We start from the raw sequence: 22,242 nt of genomic DNA on the forward strand, positions 1-22,242 counted from the left end.
GTAAGGAGATGGGCAACTGACATATAACGTATTATCTTTATTCATATATATTATTAATATGCAGTAACACAAGTAACACAATACTGTACATTAAAAAAAAAAAAAAACACACACACACACACCATGGTTTGTACCCAGGTCTGGGGGTTCCAGATCCAGGGCAATGTTTGTGATGAGTCCTTTGAAGGTGAATCCCCACCACCCAAAATTGCTAGGATCTCCCTCATCAGATTGTTGTAAACATTTTGTCTGGCATTAAACTCGTCAATGTGTTGTATAGTGTACTTTTGCAAAGTGCTGTCAGGTGCACAGCCATCTTGGCAACAAACCAATGTCATGACCATGTCTTCAACTCTGATTAAACTACAAACCTTTTACATTTACATTGTTCTCACACCCCTGTTTCAAAAATAAAGAACTTTTGGGTTCCTCGTTTATATAACTCTTTGGACATTGTTCTGAATAGATGCGCTATTATTTTAGAAAAGAAATTATGCATGTCCATTTCACCATGTCCTTTTGCCAAACTATCTTTTTGCCTTCTTTTATTATCAGTTACATATCTGATCTAATTGAAGGGAAGGGATTTATAAAACATAGTGACTATTTAGGCAGCCTCCAAAAATGTGATTCTTCATGTTATACTCCTAAGCTTCTATAACCATGATTTATTTCATTCCAGTCGAACTGTCTTAAACCTTCAATTTTGCTGATGCTGGCTTGTCAAGAGAGCCATCGACTTCTGTTTAACATGAGATTATTTAATTTTGAGATGGCGGTTTCGTAGCAACCGTTTACTTTAGACGGCAATAAATCGCTTCAGTGGTGGATATCCTCATAGTTTTTTTTGGGGGGGGGGGGGGGGGGGGGGGGGGGGGCAAGCTACAATGTGTCTGTCTGTTTAAAAAAGCTGTTGGTGTAAGAACTCTCCCCAGGTAATGTAAATGTTACTTGAGCGGGTGTAATCCACAATAATCGTATCGACCTTTGTCCAAGGTGCTGATCTAGGGGTCCGCGATAACATTACTGTAGATTCGCGGAACATTTCGAAACTTATAAAGAAATTGCTTCAGCAAGGGTGGTGACACATTCATCACCGACTAATAGCGACACGTTTGACACTAATGGGAGGATATGTGCGATCAAGGTGCCGCAGACAACGTTGCTATCCGTTTCACGGTCACTGCAGTATAGACTCTGCGGCTGCTCACTGCTGCTGAGAGTTCGACAGACAAACTGATGGAGCTAGGGAAGTTGTAAGGCGTGGAGAAGGGGACATATCCCCTCGCAAAGGCCAAAAAATTTCAACAATGGCGGAGGCAAATCCACTGAGAGGACTGCCCCGAATCCGAAGGAATGCGGTAAGACGCGAACCACGATGTTCTGTCTTGTGTGATGCTCTGGAGTTTCCGCTAAATTTGGAAACGGGACATCGATGCAGAGCACAGAGACGTTGTCCGCCTAGGCATGCATAGCCTATGCTGCGGCACCCGGTTGGACGTCACGTTGGTCTTACAAGACGTAGAGAACTGAATGTATAACTTGGTTTGGCGTTATAAATTTGACATAATATCATAATATCAAGAATGATAACAACGACTGTGGAGGGAAAAGGGGCATGTTAAAGTAGTATTTTTTGCGGACTTTCAGAGTTGTTGGTATAAAGCTTCGTTTGTCCCGCTGCAGGCTGTCATTGCAATTTAAATCTAAACGCTTTTACGGTTATCAATAAAATCGTTGTCTCTGCTTTACCTCAAATTCTTCCTGGCTACTCACTCATTGCTTACATCAGCAAATCGCGTGCAGCATGCTGCACAGTCGGTAGAATTATTTGTGGCCAATAAATAAATAATTATCTCACATGGCATCCACACTACCACTCAGTAGATTTTTTTTGGCACGGTAGGGCCTAAATCTGTTACGTTAGGCCACCAATCTATATCTCATCTAAAGACTGCAGATCAACAGTGAACAATTGATTTTTTTTTTGTCTTTCAGAGGGTTTTATGGTTGAACAGGACAGGAGGGAGGGTAGATTAGATTGAGGCTCTAGGTTATTTCATTGATCACTTGCCTAGCAAGAGGAAGATTAGGCAAGACCATCACAGACCATCAAGACACCTAAATGTCTTTTGTCCTTAGCATTATTTATGTCTCATCTGAAAAAAAGAGGAATAATAGGAGCTTAATCACTCTCTCTTCATTTTTTGAAAAATATCATCATTCAGTGTTTAAAGGTGGTGCTTCCCAAGAAATCACCAGAAGTCAGCTCCATGTGCCAGTCCCCCTTCATGCAAAAGGCACCGTTAACTCATAAATTTCTGCCGATTTCTGTGGTTTAGTTTAGTTGATGGCCGGTAAAAAAAACAAACCCATGAGAACAAATAATTTCAGTATTTATCCTGTGGAGTCATTGTATTGTGACTGTGAGGTCTATGTTTTCCATTGTGGTGGAATTGGAGAGACACTGACATATCTCTAGCTTGTGTTACACGCTATGGATAGAGGCTGATAATACCCCTTTATTTTAATGTCCTGTACAATGATTTAGCTTTATGAAGTTAATCTCTAGCAGCCAGCATGCTGTGATTCATAATCTAGAAACCAAACAATGCCTCTAATCTAACAATAATCTCTAAATTTCAATCGTGTCTTCAGACCTCCTTCCCGGGGAATCTTCACCTGGTCCTTGTTCTGAGGCCCAAGAGTTCTTTGCAGACCACAGGCAGAGACCTTGGCTTCCGTTTCAGTCAGGATGACTTCATGCTCAGGATGCCGGTAAGTCCCACCGGGGCTCCAGGAGTGACAGAAGGTCAACACGCTGATGAACTGAACTGTCAGGTGTTGTCGTGTAGCTGCCGGGCCCCGTGGAACCTTATCTGGTATCTGGTTGGATGTCTGTGTTTTAAAGGCCTGTATGTCAACGATGTGTCATGCAACTCTCTCTTTTCCATTCACAGGTGGTTATGCTCAGCTCTGTAACGGATCTGCTCCGTTACATTGACGAGAACCAGCTCAACTCAGAGTTTGACGGAACTTTGGAGTATTGCCATAGCGACCGGATAGTCCTGAGAACGGTATATGTGTTACTGTACCTGTAACAACACAGTCATATCAATGGTAACATCAGATGATAATAGCACAGTGCTATTGCTATATGAGGAAACAGCAAAATTTGAGGCTGAGGCTAAGTGTAGCCCTCCACACAACATGTATGTGGTTGTTTGTTTATGCTGACTACAGTTAAAAGAAAAAACAAAAATTAACAAAACAGAAGGCTGAGGCAGTTGCACAAAGTCCTACATTGTGCCAGTGTGAGTCATTAATTCATCAACACCTGTCCTGTATACTTGACTCTTATCTTGAGAGTATCTTGACCTCATTTAATCTGTTTGATCTGTTTTGTACTATTTGTTTGGTTGTGTTATTGTATCAAGACTGTACAACATTGTTGTTGCTACCCCCTGCAGGCCATAGAGAGTTTTGCAGTAACGGTAAAGGAAATAGCTCAGTTGCTGCAGACGTTTGGTACAGAGCTGGCAGAGACAGACCTCCCGGATGAAGCTAATGCCATTGAGTATCTTCTGAGATCTCACACTGACAAATACAGGCAGATGAAGGTAACATCGGTCTTTAAAATTTAAACAGGTGGTTTATTTTACATATCCCAGTTCAGTGAGTGCAGTAAATATGTGGAGGCATACAATATCAAACCCATCCCAAATTTCTTTTAAAAGATTGAATTTCACCACTCTAGGAATGTTTCTATTACAGAGTTTAAAATAAAGATGTGCTAATAGTGATAAAGGTGCTTTAATATTCATTTAATGCATCCAGTTCCAGAAAACAAATGAAAATGATTGAATGAATGCATGTTGTAGGATGACATCAGGTCAGTGATAAAGGAGGGCCGTCAACTACTGTCAAATTTGGAGTCTGCCAAGACAGCAGAGGGCGCTGCTGCAGAGGACAGGAATCAGGACAGAGCAACTGTACAGAGGTAAGTAGTCAGTCATAAATACTGTTAATAGTAATGTTGGTAGATAAGTGTTTGTTTTGTACAAGAGTTTCTTGATGTGATTGATTTCTAGTGTGATTGTTTAACCTGACCCTCAGTTATTTGTTTCAAAATTGATATACAGAAAGGTGTGTATGAGGCCATCATATGAAATTTGAAGATAAAGTCATTTTTATGATTTCCCAGGCTGCTGGCCCAGTTGCGGGACATGGAGATGGCTTTTGACGGGTTTTTCGAGAAGCACCACCTTAAATTACAGCAGTATCTACAGCTTCTACGATATGAGCAGAGCTTCCATGAGGTACAGTAAGCGAGTCCTAAAAAAAAAATGTCCCGGTAATAACTGTTACTGTGACAGCTGAGACCGGGTACAAGTAGTTACTGAGAGTTATTCCGTAAATGCATTTGTTTAAATACATTGGCTCGATTATTTGTGAAGTTCATTAAGCAAAGCACTTAAAAATGAACATCGGCCCAAATGATGACTCGCTGTTACCATGTGGCAGATGGAGATGATCCTGGAGAAGCTTGCTGAGCAGGAAAAGCAGATCCCGGCAGTCGGAGCTACGGTGGCTCAGACGGAGCAGTTCCTCAAAGACTTGGACAACTTAGAATCCTCAGCCGAGGTTCGTATCACGCGATGGTCTTCGCATTGAATGTCTAATTCCAAACCTCTCATACCCGCTTACACCTCTTACAGCTCTGCGTCAGATGACAGATTTCTTCCCTTCTGCGACTATAAAAAGCTCAGTAATTCTGTTTTGCATAAATTTAACCACTGAGTCATTTGTCATACGAAGAGACCGTGGAGTGGAAGGAGATAAGTTATGGAAGGGGGAGGTGAATTGTACAGTAATGATGTTCTGACTGCTGACAGGAGGAGATGGGGCATGCTCAGATCATCGTCCTGCATGGGCACCAGCTGGCAGCCAGCCATCACTATGCCCTGGCTCTGATCGTCCAGCGCTGTAATGAGCTGAGACATCACTGTGACATGCTGACCGCCACGCTGCGCTCCAAACGGGCTGCCCTCACACGTGTGCGAGACCTCCTGCTCCGACTGGAGGAGGTAAGCACGCACGCCCACACACACACACACTCACGGGCACTCAGACACACAGACACACGGACACACAGACACACACACTCACAGACTCACGGGCACACAGACACACACACACACACACACACACACACTCACGGGTTCTCAGACGCACAGACACACACGGACACACACACATACACACACACACAAACACATACACAAATGGATGTGTATGTATGTCCACATACAAACACTTTCTCACATTCTTTTTTCATATTCCCAAAAAATATGACTTTTGCACAGTCCTAGAAGTCAGTAAACTCATATCTGTAAGAGTAAATATCTAAAGCTTGAGTGAATTTGGGAACTAATCATTTACTTTACCTTTGCCATATGTTTGTATGTATGTATGGATGGATGGATGTGGGTGTATGTGTGTGTGTGTTTGTCTGTGTGTGTGTGTGTGTGTGTCTGTGCGTGTGTGTGTATGTGTGTGTGTGTGTGTGTGTGTGTGTGTGTGTGTGTGTGTGTGTGTGGATGTGACCAGGCAATGCGATGGTGTGATGAGGGGGCTTATCTTTTAGCCAACCAGCTGGTGGATAAGTTCCAGTCTAAGGAAGGGGCAAAGGCTGCACTTCGGGATATCGAGAAGCTCCAGGATGCAGCACCTTCTGCCTTCAGGTCTAGTCCTGATATACTCAGTCTGGAGTTTCAGGCAGTGCTTACCCCACACCTAAAGGTAAACACACAAACACACACACACAGACACACACAGACACACACACACAACATATTCCATCTGAACCCTGCTATAGCCCTCTATTTCTCTCTCTCTCTCTCAGTCCCAGATTGGAACAGCATCAGAAAAGCTCACCAACATGCAGGGAATGATCCAGAACCGACAAGCCTGCTTAAGAAAACTGGCTGATGTACCAGTCCGACCCATCCAGCCTGTTGCACCTCGGCCAGAGGGGAACTCACCTGTCTGCAAATCCCCGCTCTTCTCTCCCAAGCACAGTAAGACCCACATCCACTCCACTTCTCAGTTCAGCTGTGTTCACACTGTTCCCCAGACGTGAATTTATAGCTCTTACAGCTTGTCTCAGTAGCCAGATCACAATTAAAGGAACACAGTGTGTAAGAGTTCTGATAAATATTGCTTTTGAGACAATATCTTTACATGTTAGGAGCTCATTTTACTTCATATGTAATATTTTGTTAGAAAAAGCTTGTAAACATGAATGGTAGACTGTAAGACTATGTTTTTTTTTTATTAGGTGTTGATTTCAACTCCAGCTTGAAGTTTTCCTTTGAGCTTTCATTACCAGGCAAGAGGGCATTTCGTAAAAGCCCCAGCTCAAAGAAGGTGGGAAAGGTTTTCTGTCTGTCCGTCTGTCTGTCTGTCTGTCTGTCTGTGTGTCTCTGTCTCTGTCTCTGTCTCTGTCGGTCTCTCTCTCCCTCTCTCTCTCCCTCTCTCTCTATCTGTCTGTCTCTCTCTCTCTCTCTGACACACACACACACACACTCACAGGCCTGCAGTCTATTATGGTCAATTACTTTAACCTGTATAATTAAAATAAATGACATGGATGATGGAAAAATCTTTCACTGCAAATCTGTAGACACATCACTCTTTCCATTTTCTCCCTCCAACTGTTTTTAATTGAAAATCATAACATCCTGCTCTGTCGTCACTCACAGTAAGGAGTGATTTAATTAGACATGCCGACCTTTGACCTCTGCAGATAGAGGTGATGCATGATTATGAAGAGAACCGCAGCTGCTTATTGTATAGGCCTGGAGGAGAGGAGAACCTTGTTCAGCACAAACGGTGAGTACCAGTGCGACTCTGTCTACTTCTGCTCCTCTCTCTACCTCACTGATCAGACATCACCCACACTCTTCAACAATGCAAATAACGCTGTTCTCTCTCTCTCTCTCTCTCTCTCTCTCTCTCTCTCTCTGTGTGTGTCTGTTGTCTACTCTCTCCTTCTCCCCTCTCTTGTTTCTTCTGTTTGTCCAGCCATGTGATGAAGGAGTTGATTGATACAGAGAGAGTGTATGTGGAGGAGCTACTGTCTGTGCTGTTGGTAAGGTGCACATGTTACTTTCAAACCAAACAGTGACCCATTCATTTTTGGCACAGACCAAACTCAGCATAGTCTGCACATGTCCTCATATATAAAACATAACGGCTGTACCTGTGTGCTTTGTCCTCTCAGGGCTACAGAGAGGAGATGGACAGTCCTTCCCTCTCTCATGTTTTGCCTTCTGTCTTATGCAACAAGAAAGAAGAGCTGTTTGGGAACCTGCCAGAGATCTACAAATTCCACAGCAGGCAAGGAGACACACACACACACACACGCATGCACGCGCGCACACACACACACACACACACATGCACACACACACACACACGCATGCACACACACACACACACACACATACACACACACACACAGAGGTATGCTTGAGAAATTAACTTTTTGTGTTTTCCTCAGGATTTTCCTTCAGGACCTGGAGAGCTGTTTGGAGACCCCAGAGAAAGTCGGGGGCCGTTTCCTGGAGAGAGTGGGTGATCAAAAAAAAAAAACCATTCTGTTGCTGATTAATTCAAGCCTTCTGTGATGACACATTGTCTGATTCTGCATCGATGACAAATTCAGAGGCTCACACATACGGATATTGTTTTAATGCAGAAAGAGAATTTCCAAGTCTATGAGCAGTATTGTCAGAACAAACCACGCTCTGATGCCCTCTGGAGGCAGTTCTCAGACTCCGCCTTCTTCCAGGTACCGCACTGCACTTTTTCTTTCATTTACCCATTCAGTTAATGTTCCTCCTGCACATCAGACACCCTCTACTGTGGAAATACTAAGACTTGTCTGATGTGCCTCACATTTTTCATCACTGTCTCACCAGTCACTCGTCTCTGGCCTGTGATGAAATGGTGCACATCTGTTTTGTTTGCTTCTGCCATTGCAGGAATGTCAGAAAAAGCTTCAGCATAAATTGAACCTGGACTCTTATTTATTGAAGCCTGTGCAGCGTCTGACCAAGTACCAGCTTCTGCTGAAGGTATGCATATTAGCTGACTGAAGACTTTCAGTTCAGTTTAAAATCTTCTTAACAGCTGTTGTGTCCTTTCCCTGGAATCTTCAAGCCCTTTCCGAACACAAGCACAGCATACTAATGTAAAGTTGATCGTAAACGATGCTCTCTCTCTCTCTTTCTCTCTCTCTCTCTCTCTCTCTCTTGGAACAGGAACTACTGAAGCACAGCACAGACTCTCAGTATGCCTCTCAACTTCAGGGTGCGCTCAGTGCCATGCTGGATCTTCTCAAATCAGTGAACGACTCCATGCACCAAATTGCCATCACAGGATATGAGGTCTGTGAGGCGTTTTCTATTGGCCAGAGCTATGCTGTGTTCTTTTATGGATCATCTGAGTGATGTCGGTGCTGTGATTTATGGTGCCACGTGCAGTTTATGATCTGGGTGCGTGTGACTCGTTCCGTGTACCATGAGCGTTGTCTGTTTTTGTGCCTGTGATGTGCTGTCGTGTCCAGGGAGACCTGAGCGATTTGGGGAGGGTGCTGATGCAGGGACCATTCAACGTGTGGATCAATCATAAAAAAGGCCCCACGCGAATGAAAGACATGGCACGATTCAAGCCCATGCAGAGACACCTCTTCCTGCACGAACGCGCTCTCCTCTTCTGTAAAAAGAGAGAGGAGAACGGAGAGGGACACGATCGCGCCGCTTCCTACAGCTTCAAACACTGCCTGAGGGTGAGAGATGAAAAAAAAACAACAAAAATACTAGCTCTCCACAGAGGTTACTGTGCTCCCGTTATGCAATTTCGAACCAGCAAATGCCTGGATATTTCTTTTGCACCAAATGCATGGCTGACTCATCTCTCTCCTGGTTTAGATGAGTGCCGTGGGTATAACAGAGAACATAAAGGGAGATGTGAAGAAATTTGAGATCTGGTATAGTGGCAGAGAAGAAGTCTATATAGTTCAGGTAAGCACCTCAGTATCTATACAATTCCCCTACAGTGATTCATCTCCAAAAACTCTTTTTTTTTTTCAAGGACAAACCCAACGAAGTCACATCAAGTCTCGCTGCTTTGTTTTCCCAGGCTCCAACTGTGGAAGTTAAGCTCGCCTGGCTCTGTGAGATCAGAAAAATCCTCACCAGTCAGCGAAGACGCCTTCCAGGTTCTTACTTTCTACATTTCCTTGTCTATCTACCTCTGATTTGGGTCTGTTGTTGTTGTATTTTTTTTATCTCTCTTGAAGTCGTGCATCTTGCCTGTATAGTATTATATTTATGATTTAATAGTTCTAAGCAAGGCTTTTTTTTTTAAGTATGTATGTAAACTACCCCTGTCCCTCCCTCAGATGATCCTCACATAAGCCCAGGTCCTGAGCAGCATTTAACTCCGCCCTTAGAAGACAGGTGATGCCCTTTGCCCTTTCTCTCCTTCTTCAGTCTTTACTAACGTCGTGTGTAATGTCCAGAATGTCCAGACCTCTGCCCAGTAGCATTTGGCATGCACACTGTTATGTCCATCCGCTGGAGCAGGTTTTATTGGCTTACACTGAGCCCTAATTTGTTACCTTATTCATTTATATGTGAAGCCTTCTGTCAATTGTAAATGACTGGTCTTAGTTGTTGTTTTATTTTTATAGGTTAATTGAAATAGTGACACAACCAATTGGCACATTGAGGCTATTTTGTGACCCGTTTATGGCATTTAATATGGCGCTGGTTTGAGCCAATGAGACTGAAATATGTTTGGGATAGAAACTCAAATATATTTAAACCAGATGCATTAGTATATTAAAAAAAACTCTATATATTGTTTCACTTTCATGGATGCTTTTTCTGTCCCATCTTGTATTGGCCTGCTGTTTGAATGTAAAGCCTTTCACCAGCCCACACATCTGATCTGCTTTTAGGTCAGTGCACTAAGCTGTTGTCTCAGCACACACCATTTATCCACATTAGCCAGGCCTTTTATCGGGGAGTTTCAGTTTGAGCTAGTCTGCCCAAATCCCACCCAGGTCCATTATAGGTTTTGCCAGACCAAAACCACATGCCCACATCTGGCAGATGTGGTAGAAATTTGCTCTCAGAGTCTGTAAAGTAAAGCCTTGAAGAAGACACTTCTGTTAGTCTCTCTTAAAATGACGTAGGTTGGGGCTAATGCCAGCCTCCCCCCCGTGTGTTTTCCCCCAAAGAGAGTGTACTAATATGCTCAGAACCTGAGCCCTTGACTCGGTGACCCTTGGGTGTGATTTTGAGCTATTTTGTGATTTTATTGTAAGCTTTTCCCGCTCCCTGATAGATAGATAGATATCCACACTGCCTGCGTCTGTTTAAAAAAGGGTCTAAAAAAAAAAAGTCAAGTCCTGGAAGGACAAAAAAAAAAAAAGAAAATGTCCCGCTGGCTTTCATATCCACCAACTACTGCGGTGTCTAATTGGATAGGGAAGGCACACACCTTTTGCGTAAGGGTGAAAATAAGGTTCTAACAGAGAGGTGACAGCAGAGATCAGCGGGTCCGTGACCCCTCTGGGACTTGATCTTAGCACACCTGATGCAAATCCTATTCACGCTCGGCATGCCATGCAAAAACCGTAGTGTTTTCACCGTACTACCATTCTGTACGATTATACAGGTAGCATGCAATGTTGGTCTTTGAACGAGGACTTTCAGCTAAAATAACTATTTGATTTTAGCTGTTCTCATGAGTGTTATCTGAATGTTTGTGACCTGGTGTGGAGGTCCTGCTTGTGATGATGTGTGATGTTGTTGTTTCTGCCCCGTACGCGTTGCGATATGCCGATTCGGGACAGTCTGGGGCGTGTGTCGGTGTGCATGCCGTGGAGCCCGGTCCAGATCGCCAGCTGCTCAGCTTGTTTTGATGTCCTTCCTCACAGCAAGCTGCAGGGGGCGTCAGTCAGCTCCGAGGAGGCTGAGTCTGGCCGCACCAGCCCCGTCCTTACCGACCCCATCGTCTTCTCCCATCAGCCCCATCACAGCCGGCGTAGTGAGTCCACGCAAGGAGTCTCGAATAGGCAGCAGTTTTTTCCCTCCATTTCAGTCAATGTCAATAGCGTTTTTGCTTCTGGAGGTCATTAGTGTTTGTTGGTTGGTTGGTGATTTTAAAAGGGAATATTCCCAAATCTTTAGCATGCAGTCCTTGAGAACTATGCAATGTGAATCAAAAGATTGCTGACAGGCCGAATGTTGGGTTTTTTTTTTGTCTGTCATTGCTTTTACCTTTTGCGTCCCAACGTAGGTTGGCCAGGCACATCCCACTCTGTGGACATCTGTGAGGGGCTGGAAGATTGGAGTGGGACCACTGACATCTCTAATATCTCTGACTCAGATGAGGATGATGATGTCTTGTTGGTAAGCCTGTGTCATCAAACATTGCACGACTTCATCGAACCATCTCCAATCCCAACATCACCAAATATGGTAGCTACCGTTGCGCAGCTAAAAAAAAAGTTACTGATTAGTCAAATGCTGACAAGTTTGAAGTCCACCTTGAACAGCATAGCAAGCTGGCTTACACCTACACTTAGTATAAATAGTCTCAACCCATGATACTCTGACTGTTTTTACGGGAAATTTCAGTGCAGTGACCTCAGAGGGATTCTTTAGGTCAGGTCATATATTGGGTCTTTGTTTTTCTCAGGTTCCAGGGAGTTACAGGGCAGTGTTAGACCATCAGCAGTGCGGAATGGATGACATCATTATTAAGTCTGGTGATGTCATTCAGTTAATGTATGAGGACACAGGAGGACGATGGTGAGTGACCTAATTTGTTAGTTCTGTGAGGGTGAAAAGAAACATTGTGACCATCACTCCAGCTACTGGTAAACACTATTTTTCACTTGTATTCTTTTCCACCTTAGGCTAGTAAAGAATCTCACTCGTGGTGAGGAAGGCTGTGTCCCCACAGAGGGTCTGCTGAGGCTTCTGGGAAACAGTTGGCGGAGTAATTTTGCCAGGCCAGGAGGTGAGTTCATGGTGAGTGAACCCCCTCTCAATTTCTTTTTTCTTTAGATAGACCTCATAAATCTTTCATTATAACTTGTTATATTACTGTATTATTATAATAACACGATACTGTATTTTTAACACTGTTTTATATACAACTGTATTTTATGTTTATGTATGGGTATGGACCGCCAAAGGTTTCGGTTGGTGTGACAGATTTGTGTCTGACCTGGGACTACTCTTTTCATTCATGCAGACACGAGAAATGTGAAGAGTAGAAAGCTCAGCACCTCACGAGCGGATCTTGCATATCGTCCAAAAAACTCGGCTTCCCATACCATCGAAAACGTCATGCTTCAACTCAGAGTCCAATCAGAGCCTCAGCAAAGCACACAAACACAAATCAAAGAGGAAAGACAAGTGATATCGTGCATTTTGCTTTTTTTTCCGTCCATCGATCCCTTTCCTTTAAACACAAACAAAAGGGATTTTCCGTGAATTCTGTAAAGATCCATATGCGAGACTATACAAAGAGAATGCCAGAAGGTGCCAGAATACACAGTGAGCCTTACAGCGTTCAACATAGATCCATCCGTCTCCATGACGACACCGTCGCTATTGAACAGTGCCCGGATCATCGAAACTTTTTTCCGCCTCAGTGAGTAACGTCAGAAAGAACGGTTGAACAGCTACGCTTGATGCATTGATGATTAAGTTTTTAATGACAGAGAGAAAGAAATACTCTCCCCCCCTCTCTCCCTCTCAGAGAGGGGTAGGTCGATGTTCTTGCTATTTTCTTACGGGTCTAATTTGTCACAGGAGTGTCTGAAGAAAAAGATTCAGATGCATCTCAGCGTCAGTATCAATGTGCCAAAATTCAACATTCCATGGACCATTTTCTCGTTTCTCGTTGGTCTGTTTTTTTTTTTTTGTTTGTTTTGTTTTTTTCTTTCTCAGCTTCTTTTTACATAGGCAGCTGTGGGTGTCTTGACGTATGCTGAAAACTTTAACGCTTTCTTAGACCCGTGGCGTCACTGAAGATTACGCGTATGGGTATAACAGTAGCTTGCTTTACAGTCGCCCGTCTTGCACCTTGTGTAGCTTAATGCTTATTTTCACATGCACCGCACTTTAGTATGTAGAGAGCAGTTTGTTTCCTAAATATGAGATATGAGAGGGTAGTGGCATGTTAGGTTTGATCACATTTCACTATGTCTGGGGTCCAGCCTCTTCCTCATGTTCGGTAGTCCTTTGGGGAAAAGTTGATTAGATTGTGTAAGAGATTTGAACGATTTACATTTCGATCCAGAGTTAGTGTGAGCAAACCCAAGACTCATCGATTTTTGTCTGTCATATTGGGGTTTATTAAAGTGACAGGGGAAAAGACTGATGCTGTCATAGTGAACTGAGATGACATCCAAACATGTGTAATGTGGAACTTTATCAACTTGTATGCTTTATGAAGCCATTGCACTTTGGTTATATACTAGTATGTACATTTGAAAGATACCAAGAAGAGAGTAACCTCATGTGAATATTAAATGTGGAAAAGTGAATATCAAATATGAGATTTCACTGAATATATAAGCACAATGTGCAAGATGAATGGTTCTATATTTTTTTTTCCTGGTCGCTACAATATGTCTGTAGAATAATTGTGATGTTAAGTAAATCTTGCCAGACTGTATAGAACCTGTAATTTGTTCGGACTGGTTTTTGTTTTTTGTTTTTATTTTTAAATTCTAGTCAATAACCGATCATTACTTTTAGTTTGTGAATGAATGAGACAGTGGACTGTTACAGGGATATCTATTGTGAATGGTTACATATTTCTCAACAGAGTTACAGGCCTTGGGCTGATCTTCAGTCTGTAGGATCAGCACTAGAGGAAGCTTTGTGGAGCCCGGTCACATTACTAATCCAGTTCAAGTATTTGGATACCCGGGTGTAAACTCCATACTTTTCCTCTTTGGCACACTCTTCTCCCCAGCTGATGATCCCTGTGAGGAACCAGGTGTTGAGAAATTTGGTGGCATGGGGTCCACCACTGTCTCCTTGGCATGAGTCTTTGCTTCCGGTGGTGTACCCGGCGCAGAACATAAAACGGGACACGTGCTCTTTACTGCTCCCTTTACACGCAGTGCGGTCCACGAAGGGCACCTCCACTTTCTGCAGGGTGGCGGACTCCCGGCCCCCAAAACGGAGCCGACCCCAGCCGCTCACCAGGGAGTTGCGGGCGCTTTTCAGGAGCTTCTCCGTGAAGTCCCCGGGTCCGAGGCAGATGGGCAGGGCGTATTCGGACAGAGCGACGGGCGTTTGGAGCCGGAGGAGAGCGATGTCGTGGTTGTACGGGTTGCGTTTGGCGTCGTAACGTGGGTGCATGTGATATTCGGCCACGTCATGGTTGCTCTCCGTCCCCTCTGACGTTAAAACATTGTGCTCTCCTGCAGAGCGTGAAAGAATGTGGGAAAAAAAAGGAGTGAGAAGGGTGAGTATCTGAGGATCGTGGGTGGAGTCATTGATGTAGCACTTGAAGGACGCTACACTGTGTTCTGTACAGAGTGTGAATTATACAGTGACAATCGGGTGGAGGGGTCAGTTTTTTCTCCAGGGCTATACAGTATAGGATATATAAATGTTTCGACCCTACCGAACTGTTTTACCTCTTATGGGGGGTCCCAAGTCTTAATTAGGGAGGTCAGACCCCCTCAACCCCCCCCGTAATTCGAACCCTGATTCTGTAACCTTTAAGACATCAGTAAGGTTCAGTAGAATGGTAAAATATACCAAGAATGTGCTGGTTACTCTCTCACCTGCCCTGACGGAAAAGGGACCTATTTTGTCTTCCACCAGGCAGTGGGCAGCTGTAATTACCCAATATTCACTCAGGAGGGAACCTCCACAGAAAACTGCCCCGGTTTTCTTATTGATCAGCGCCACCTTCCAGCGTCACAAACAAAACGTTACTCTGTGTTGTGAAACAGTGTACAGATTAAAACAAGCACCTAGCTGTACTGACACGTGCACCTACCTGCCAAGGGACCTCTCCTGGGGTAGCTTCGTTACCCCCGACGATGCGCGTTTGATTATTGGTTTTTTCGCTCAAGGTTTGCGCGGTAGGATAGAAAACCCAGCTCGGTATGTTGCTCACCGAGGGAGGAGAGATGGCTCCATTAGCGGTAGCTGGCGTTTCTGTTGTGTTACCCGCTGTAACGTTGCTCTCTGATACGTTAAAAAGGTCAGAGGAGGGCACGTGGCCCATGCTTCTCGCGGATAGCAACGGGAGTATTTTCTCAGAGATACGGCCGCAGGAGAACTCTCCTGGGAAACACAGAAAACACCGTATGTGACAAGCAGACCATGACAGCCATTTCTTAACGCGAAAATTCGGAGGGCAAAGAGGGTAGCACCTATAGGTTCACATTTCCTCTTGTCGCTGGCCAGTCGGTATCCCACTGCACAGTCACAGGACACACGCCACAGTTTGTCCACCGTACAGAAATGCTCGCAATCTCCATTACTGACTTCACACTGTTTTTGCATCTCTACACCATGTCAGCCAAAGAGACAAGTACAGTGAGTGAGTGCAGTCAGGGTCATAGTTTCAAGGTGTAAAACCAGACAGTAAAAACAGTACACCGGAAACCTGTTGAATAATACATATGGATGTGGTTTGGAGATGAGTCAGCAGTATTACGTCAGTGGCTGACGTTTTTTCATTTCCTTTTCCTTTTCTCTGTTTCTTTTCTTTCCTGTCCGGTGCGGAGCTCACCTAACTCACAGTTCTTCCCACCAAAACCCACTTGGCACCAGCATACGTATGACCTCAAGGCATCTTCACACGTTCCTCCATTCTGGCACGGTGAGGACAAGCACTGGTCCTCATCTGTGCGAGACAAAAACCAGCACATTTCATCACTGTCCTTCTGTTGTCAAAACTATAGCGTAACAATCGACCAAAACACCTTTCTTTTACTGAAACTGCTACTGTTTACCATCAGTGGAGCGGATTTCATCTGCCCTTAAATGCAGTGAGGGCATTTAAGGGTGTACTCACATCGTAGCAAATTGAAAGATCTAAGATTACACTGCGCAGAGAAATAGCCATCGGTTAAGTGTACTTACCGATGTAGCCGACCCAGAATTCCATCTGATAAGCAATGTAATAAGACACAAATTAGCTTCTAACACATTATAGCTGTATCATGAGATAATGAGAAATTACTGTACATTTTATTCATCTCTTTACATTACACCACATGGTTTAAGCAGACCATTTGAAGACAAAAATAACAAAAATATGGGTTGTTTTTTTGCATACATTGTGCAAGGGCTATTTTTAGATAGAAACAGGGACTATAATAGTCTTGTCAGCACTATGACAGGCATTCTCATGTTGCTTGTGTCACTTACTGTTTTCTCGTGATCCTCAAAGACCTCGCGGGCCTCCTCCAGGCTACAGCGCTCCTCAATACACTCCCGCTCTAGATTGCCCTTCATAAGCTCCTCAAAACCACCTGAATTATACCGTCTCTGTCTCCTCAGAACAGAATTTGCCGATGGCCCAGGGATAAACACCACACCTACAACAGAGACCGAGATAGAGGAGTCACGCACATGCTTGCAAGGTTAGAATGAGGGAGGGAGAGAGAGAGAGAGAGAGAGAGAGAGAGGGAGTGAGAGTGATGGATAGAGAGAGAGAGGGAGAGAGTGATAGATATATAGATAGATAGAAAGAGAGAGAGAGAGGGAGAGAGAGAAATATAGGGAGAATTACTCTTAGGCAACTAAAGTTAAAGAAACAGAGTTTATGAGGAAAGGGCTTCAAACCATTTGAGGGAGTATACAAATGAAGAGTGCCATAAAAACCTTATATCAGTGACAGCACGCTGAAAATACATGTTATTAAATATACAGTGTCATCTTGCCTGTCTAAACGTAGTCCCATTCTATTTTCCATTAAAACATCAGTTTTATGTGGATCACAGCATACGTATGAAAGCACTTACAGTTTAGTTCAATTTAATGTCCTTTGTTATTGCATATTTCTGGGTCTGCGTCGCTAACATATTCCCTAATGTACGTTATAGGGAATTACTCGAAATTCCACCATAGTTTTAAGTCCCGAAATAAAAAGACATCAAAGTCATATAGGTGATGCGACCAGTTGTTATGACTCCATGATATACAAATAAAAACTTCTTACTCAGAATTTGTGCCCATAACGTTACTACAGAGTAACGTGGCATTCTTGTTTCAATAGCAAGGAGTTACTTAGCCACATAGACCTGTAAGTGGTTTTTGTGGCATCAAAAACTCCTGTTAAAATAACAAGCATAGCAAAACAAACTGCGATATAAACATACCTCCAGAAATGAGCCAGTTCTCCAGCAGCAGATTAGTTACAATTATGGTAAGACAAAACTTGTCCATTTTCTATGGGTCAGTTTAAAACTTCAACGAGAAAGCAAGTCAAAGGAATTGAACAAATCGACCGTTTGTTCCAAAGTTCAAAACAACAGTGTTTGCACTTGGTTGAACAGAAGTGTAGTGGTACAGGCGAACTTTTGTATTTCTCTGCATCCAGGTGAGTATTTGTTTACATAGGGAAAGAGACTGTTTTTAGACCCGAATCCAATACAAATATCGGATCATTAATTCATGTAATGGAAAAGGATAGAACAGACCAGAGTGGAAGTCTTTTTTTCATGTTCACGTTTTAAATTTTTTTTCTCCTTGATGTTGCTGCGTTTTTGTCATAGTATGAAATGAATGACAATGAATAGCAGATGTGCACATTTTTTGGGGGGGTTTGTGTTGATTTGTCATTTGGCGAGGAGACAATCCGGTTATGACTCTCTGCTTTCGTAATCCAGGGACACACAGCAAATATTGACCTGGTCCCTGTATCCGACACTGACCTTTCAAGTTATGTCTAAGATCATTAGACAGTGATTAACTGGAAATTTACAAATATGGGTGAAATTCAGTGGGCAGAATTCAAACGCAGTTGACACTGGCTCTTTTGACACTCACATTTTTTTGCGGATCACAGCAGTTTTCAATATCAGAATTTACATAACTGAAATGAAACGGTGCCAAGAAGACCAGTTTTAAATGAATATTTGGTGTCATGGCCTTTGTTCCTGTCACGCTGTGATACAGAGGCTGGACGCAGATGCAGGTCAGTGGTCTCTTTTTTTGTAAGAAACATAACCAGAGAGTATCAAAACTTATAGAGAGCAGTCTTCAGCAATTTGGGCAGAAGGAAAACCAACATGACTCAGGGTACACACCAAACAATGCTAGACAAAGTAATAGAGGAAACTAAGGAATACTTATTCAGAGCTAAACAAGGCTAACTAACTGAAAACAGGTGTGAACAATGATTAAACTAACAAGGCTAAACAAGACTGCACAAAGGGAACCAGGAAGTCACAATGGAATTCAAACACTGACCACTAGAGGCGGACAACAAAAAACTAAAGAAACAATGAGGGACAAAGAGGGACAGGGCGTGACAGTACCCCCCCGCCCCCCAACCAACACGGAGGAACGGGGGAACCAAGACCAGGAGGCTTGAGGAGGGCACAGACGGAGACCGGGGTGGATCAGAGGATGGAGCTGGGTGGCCCGTAGGCGCTGGTAGTGGCCCAGGAGACGGAGCAGTTGGAACAAAGTGATCTGGAGGTTCTGGAGGTGGAGCCCTCGAGGCAATGGGGATAGGAGCCGGGGTGGAGCCCCCAAGGCAACTGGGGAGGGAACAGGAGCCGATGCCAGCACCTCCAGGGCAACTGGAGCTGGTACAGAAGCTAAGGGCGGCTGCCAAGGGAGGGGCCTCTGAGACGACTGTTACAGGAGCTAAGGGAGGAGCCTCTGGAGCAAGAGGAGCAGGAGCAGGAGCCGGAGCAGGACCAGAAACTAGAATTAGGACATAAACCAGAACAGGGAAAGGCACCAGGACAGGGACAGGGACTAAAACGGGAACCGGATCAGGAACAGGAACAGGACCCAGGACTGGAGGCCCAGAGGTGAGCACAGCCTCTGTGGCAACAGGAGCAGGATCAGGACTGGACAGGATCAGGAGCAGGATCCGGACTGGGACAGGATCAGGAGCAGGATCAGGACTGGGACAGGATCAGGAGCAGGTACAGGAAACCCAGAGGCCTGTACGGCCTCGGCGGCTACAGGAGCAGGACCTGGAACCGAAACAGGAAGGAGGACGAAAACAAGGAAAAGACCAGGAGACCCAGGGGCGGGCTGGAGGTCGACCGGGTCGGCTGACTCTGGAGCGTGCTCAGGATCAGGCACTGGCGCTGGAGTGGATTTGGGATCAAGCTCAGGAATGGACTCGGGATCAAACTCAGGATCAGGATCAGGCAGATCAGGAACGGACTAAGGAACGGACGAGACATCAGCCAGGCAGCTGGACCTCCTTTTCTACCAAACTAAACAAGGCTAACTAACTGAAAACAGATGTGAACAATGATTAAACTAACAAACTAAACTAACGAGGCAAAACAAGACTGAACAAAGAAAACCAGGAATTAACTATGGAATTCAAATCCTGACCACTAGAGGAGGACAACGAGAAACGAAAGAAATAAAGAGGGACAGGGCCTGACGGTTCCCCGGCTAATGTTGAAAACAGTTGCAAATTAAGACAAAAAAGAGCATGTGGTTCATGCTGTCACCACAGGTTGCATTGTATTTATTCGATAGTCTTTTTTTAGAAAAAAAAAAATTAACCTGAAAAAAGAAGTTGAGAAATTAGGTTAAAAACTTAATGGTTTTTCAGTGTTATGCTTCTCTGGATTCCCATAACCACACTGTGAGGCATTTAGGCATGTCTGACATCAGCAACGCCCCAGATTCTATGTCTGTGCTGCGAAGCACAAGGGCATAGACTACTCGGGTTAGCTCAGATGTCCTGCTTTACAAATGACCAGTATCCATCTTGATTAGTTTCCCATTTGACCTCATGTGACCATGGAGAAATTAAATCTGAATTATACTGTTGTCAGTGCCTATAAACAAGATGTAAGATTATGGTTTATGATGAACTCACACAACATGCGATTCTAATTACTCTATGGTTATTATGAACTCACACAACATGTGATTCTAATTACTCTATGGTTATTATGAACTCACACAACATGTGATTCTAATTACTCTATGGTTATTATGAATTCACACAACATGTGATTCTAATTACTCTATGGTTATTATGAACTCACACAACATGTGATTCTAATTACTCTATGGTTATTATGAATTCACACAACATGTGATTCTAATTACTCTATGGTTATTATGAATTCACACAACATGTGATTCTAATTACTCTATGGTTATTATGAATTCACACAACATGTGACTGAGAGAACCACACTAGAATTCCAATGCCCTTGTACATTGTACCTGAGCAAATGGTAAATAAAGGCTTCTTCTCCTTCTTGTTCTTTTTCTTCTTCCTCTTCCTCTTCTTCTTCTGTTTATTGATTAGAAATATGCATAACAAAAGCTTTGTTGTAATGTCATAAGCCTTAAAACAACAAAGCAGGGTTATGTCTACAGCCAGTGTGAAAAGGGATACACAAATAACACTGGATTAACTGAATCAAATTTATTAGAATGGATGAAACATCCGTAAATTCTAATACTCAGACCCATCTTGAAAAAAAAAGCAACAACAACTACAACAACCCTGACAACAAAATTTTAAATATTCATTTAGTTCCTTTTCGTTGGTGCAGTGAAAACCGGAGTTAATTCTGCTCTTACATAATAAGCACTGCTCCTAGTTCGGAGACTCTGTGTCACACCGCAAGGGAAAAAAACCCTCTCCATAATTAATGTTTCCCTAACTTTTATAGAGAATATGTAAAGCTGAACTGAATTCAAACTTTATGGTTGGGAGCATCGTACTTCCAATATGTTCTTGAGCTTTTCATATCATCTTCTTCCATTGCTCATTAATGTCATTCTTAGATAATAATCTTTTTTTTTCTTCAACCATGAATGCTGCCTTTCCCCCTGTTAATCTATCTCTCTCTCTTTCTGGCTCTCTCCTTCTCTCGCTCTATCTCTCTCTTTTTTTCTCTGTGTGTGTGTGTGTGTGTGTGTGTGTGTGTGTGGGGGGGGGGGGGGGGGGGGGGGGGGTGAGAGCCTGTGAGAGATTCTCAAGTGCTGCACTTTGGAGATGCTGAACGGCACAGTAAAGCTAGTATACTAAAAGCAATCCTTTTCAAAGCAGTCTCGAAGATGAAACATGCGCTCTCCAGTAAGTTTGAAAAGGTCAGTGGTAAATGACGTGTGAAGTGACGGATATTGTTCATTTTTTGTGATCATCAACCTCGGAGAACAAGTTAACGGCAAGCCAAACTAAAGTCAAATAGTTGCATTTACGGCTGTCCCAGCTGCCGAAAAGAGACGAACACAGATACTTTGCCCTTTTTTAATTTGAAGTGAATAAAACCGAAGACGATGGCCATAATGCTGTGAAGTTCAAGGCTGGTCTAGACACGTGGTTTTAAAGAGGAGCCGTTGTCACCACCTTTTGACTGGCTGGTTGGGTAAGCACATCGCTATCGCTTCTTACAGTACCAGCAGTGAAGGGGAGGTCCGTTCGAATTTAATTCATTTTAATTCACAACCCAATTTTGTAATTTTTTGCTCGGGCAATTTCCCCTCCCAACGCGATCAATGCGCCTTTCCTCGTTTCTTTTTGTCTTTGGGACTCGTCCTGTGAAATGGATTAAGCAGAAGACTATGCACACGGGCTTGTGATGCGCTCACAGACAAATAGAACGTGGGGTGTTCAGGTAAAGCCATCAGTGAATGATAAACCAATGTCTGTCTAAATGTACACATTTCTTTAATTCATTTTGAAATTCAACAGACTAAGAATGAACTCTTAATGAACATCAGTTTTCATTTCGGAGCGGCTCGGTCATACTGTTATTCAGCGGTGTGTAATTTCAAGTAAAATAAGCACTAATAGTTCAGCTTTGCTCTATTTTTGGCACGTGTACATGCAAAGAAACTAACCTAATCTCTCCGTGTTACACAGAACTATTATTCCGAAACCTGGTGCCTTTAAGGAGGGGGTTGGACACGACGGCAAAGAAGAGCCAGTTTTGAATGAGGAGTATTT

General features: G+C 43.5%; 2 protein-coding genes across 2 annotated transcripts; one reads left to right on the forward strand and one right to left on the reverse strand.

Annotated features, from left to right (window-relative positions):
* Window positions 1-1,310: 1,310 nt before the first annotated feature.
* Window positions 1,311-13,161, forward strand: mcf2b (MCF.2 cell line derived transforming sequence b). Its single transcript, XM_030792584.1, has 27 exons — window positions 1,311-1,361; window positions 2,659-2,778; window positions 2,961-3,077; window positions 3,471-3,620; window positions 3,882-4,000; window positions 4,205-4,319; window positions 4,525-4,644; window positions 4,896-5,087; window positions 5,611-5,802; window positions 5,906-6,080; window positions 6,341-6,429; window positions 6,809-6,894; window positions 7,087-7,153; window positions 7,286-7,401; window positions 7,565-7,634; window positions 7,763-7,855; window positions 8,049-8,141; window positions 8,328-8,453; window positions 8,633-8,854; window positions 8,997-9,089; window positions 9,208-9,286; window positions 9,470-9,527; window positions 10,931-11,124; window positions 11,377-11,489; window positions 11,779-11,891; window positions 11,999-12,113; window positions 12,340-13,161. The coding sequence occupies exons 1-27, from the start codon at window positions 1,311-1,313 to the stop codon at window positions 12,352-12,354; spliced, it is 3,093 nt and encodes a 1,030-aa protein (XP_030648444.1). The 3' UTR covers window positions 12,355-13,161.
* Window positions 13,162-13,423: 262 nt separating this feature from the next.
* Window positions 13,424-17,615, reverse strand: f9b (coagulation factor IXb). Its single transcript, XM_030792592.1, has 8 exons — window positions 17,450-17,615; window positions 16,497-16,666; window positions 16,209-16,233; window positions 15,856-15,969; window positions 15,494-15,628; window positions 15,115-15,404; window positions 14,897-15,023; window positions 13,424-14,527 (listed from the first exon to the last, which is right to left on the reverse strand). The coding sequence occupies exons 1-8, from the start codon at window positions 17,514-17,516 to the stop codon at window positions 13,947-13,949; spliced, it is 1,509 nt and encodes a 502-aa protein (XP_030648452.1). The 5' UTR covers window positions 17,517-17,615; the 3' UTR covers window positions 13,424-13,946.
* Between the last annotated feature and the right edge of the window lie 4,627 nt (window positions 17,616-22,242).

This window comes from Chanos chanos, chromosome 15 (assembly GCF_902362185.1).
Source record: "Chanos chanos chromosome 15, fChaCha1.1, whole genome shotgun sequence".
Classification (NCBI taxonomy): domain Eukaryota; kingdom Metazoa; phylum Chordata; class Actinopteri; order Gonorynchiformes; family Chanidae; genus Chanos; species Chanos chanos.

Excerpts from the sequence above, each read along its gene's own strand:
- mcf2b (XM_030792584.1), top strand. The coding sequence starts at position 1,311 with ATGGCGGAGGCAAATCCACTGAGAGGACTGCCCCGAATCCGAAGGAAT. Across the intron at positions 5,088-5,610 it reads TCCTGCTCCGACTGGAGGAG|GCAATGCGATGGTGTGATGA; the intron begins GTAAGCACGCAC and ends GGATGTGACCAG. Across the intron at positions 5,803-5,905 it reads TGCTTACCCCACACCTAAAG|TCCCAGATTGGAACAGCATC; the intron begins GTAAACACACAA and ends TCTCTCTCTCAG.
- f9b (XM_030792592.1), bottom strand. The coding sequence starts at position 17,516 with ATGGACAAGTTTTGTCTTACCATAATTGTAACTAATCTGCTGCTGGAG. Across the intron at positions 15,024-15,114 it reads CAGGAGAGGTCCCTTGGCAG|GTGGCGCTGATCAATAAGAA; the intron begins GTAGGTGCACGT and ends TGACGCTGGAAG. Across the intron at positions 14,528-14,896 it reads TCCCTTTTCCGTCAGGGCAG|GAGAGCACAATGTTTTAACG; the intron begins GTGAGAGAGTAA and ends CACGCTCTGCAG.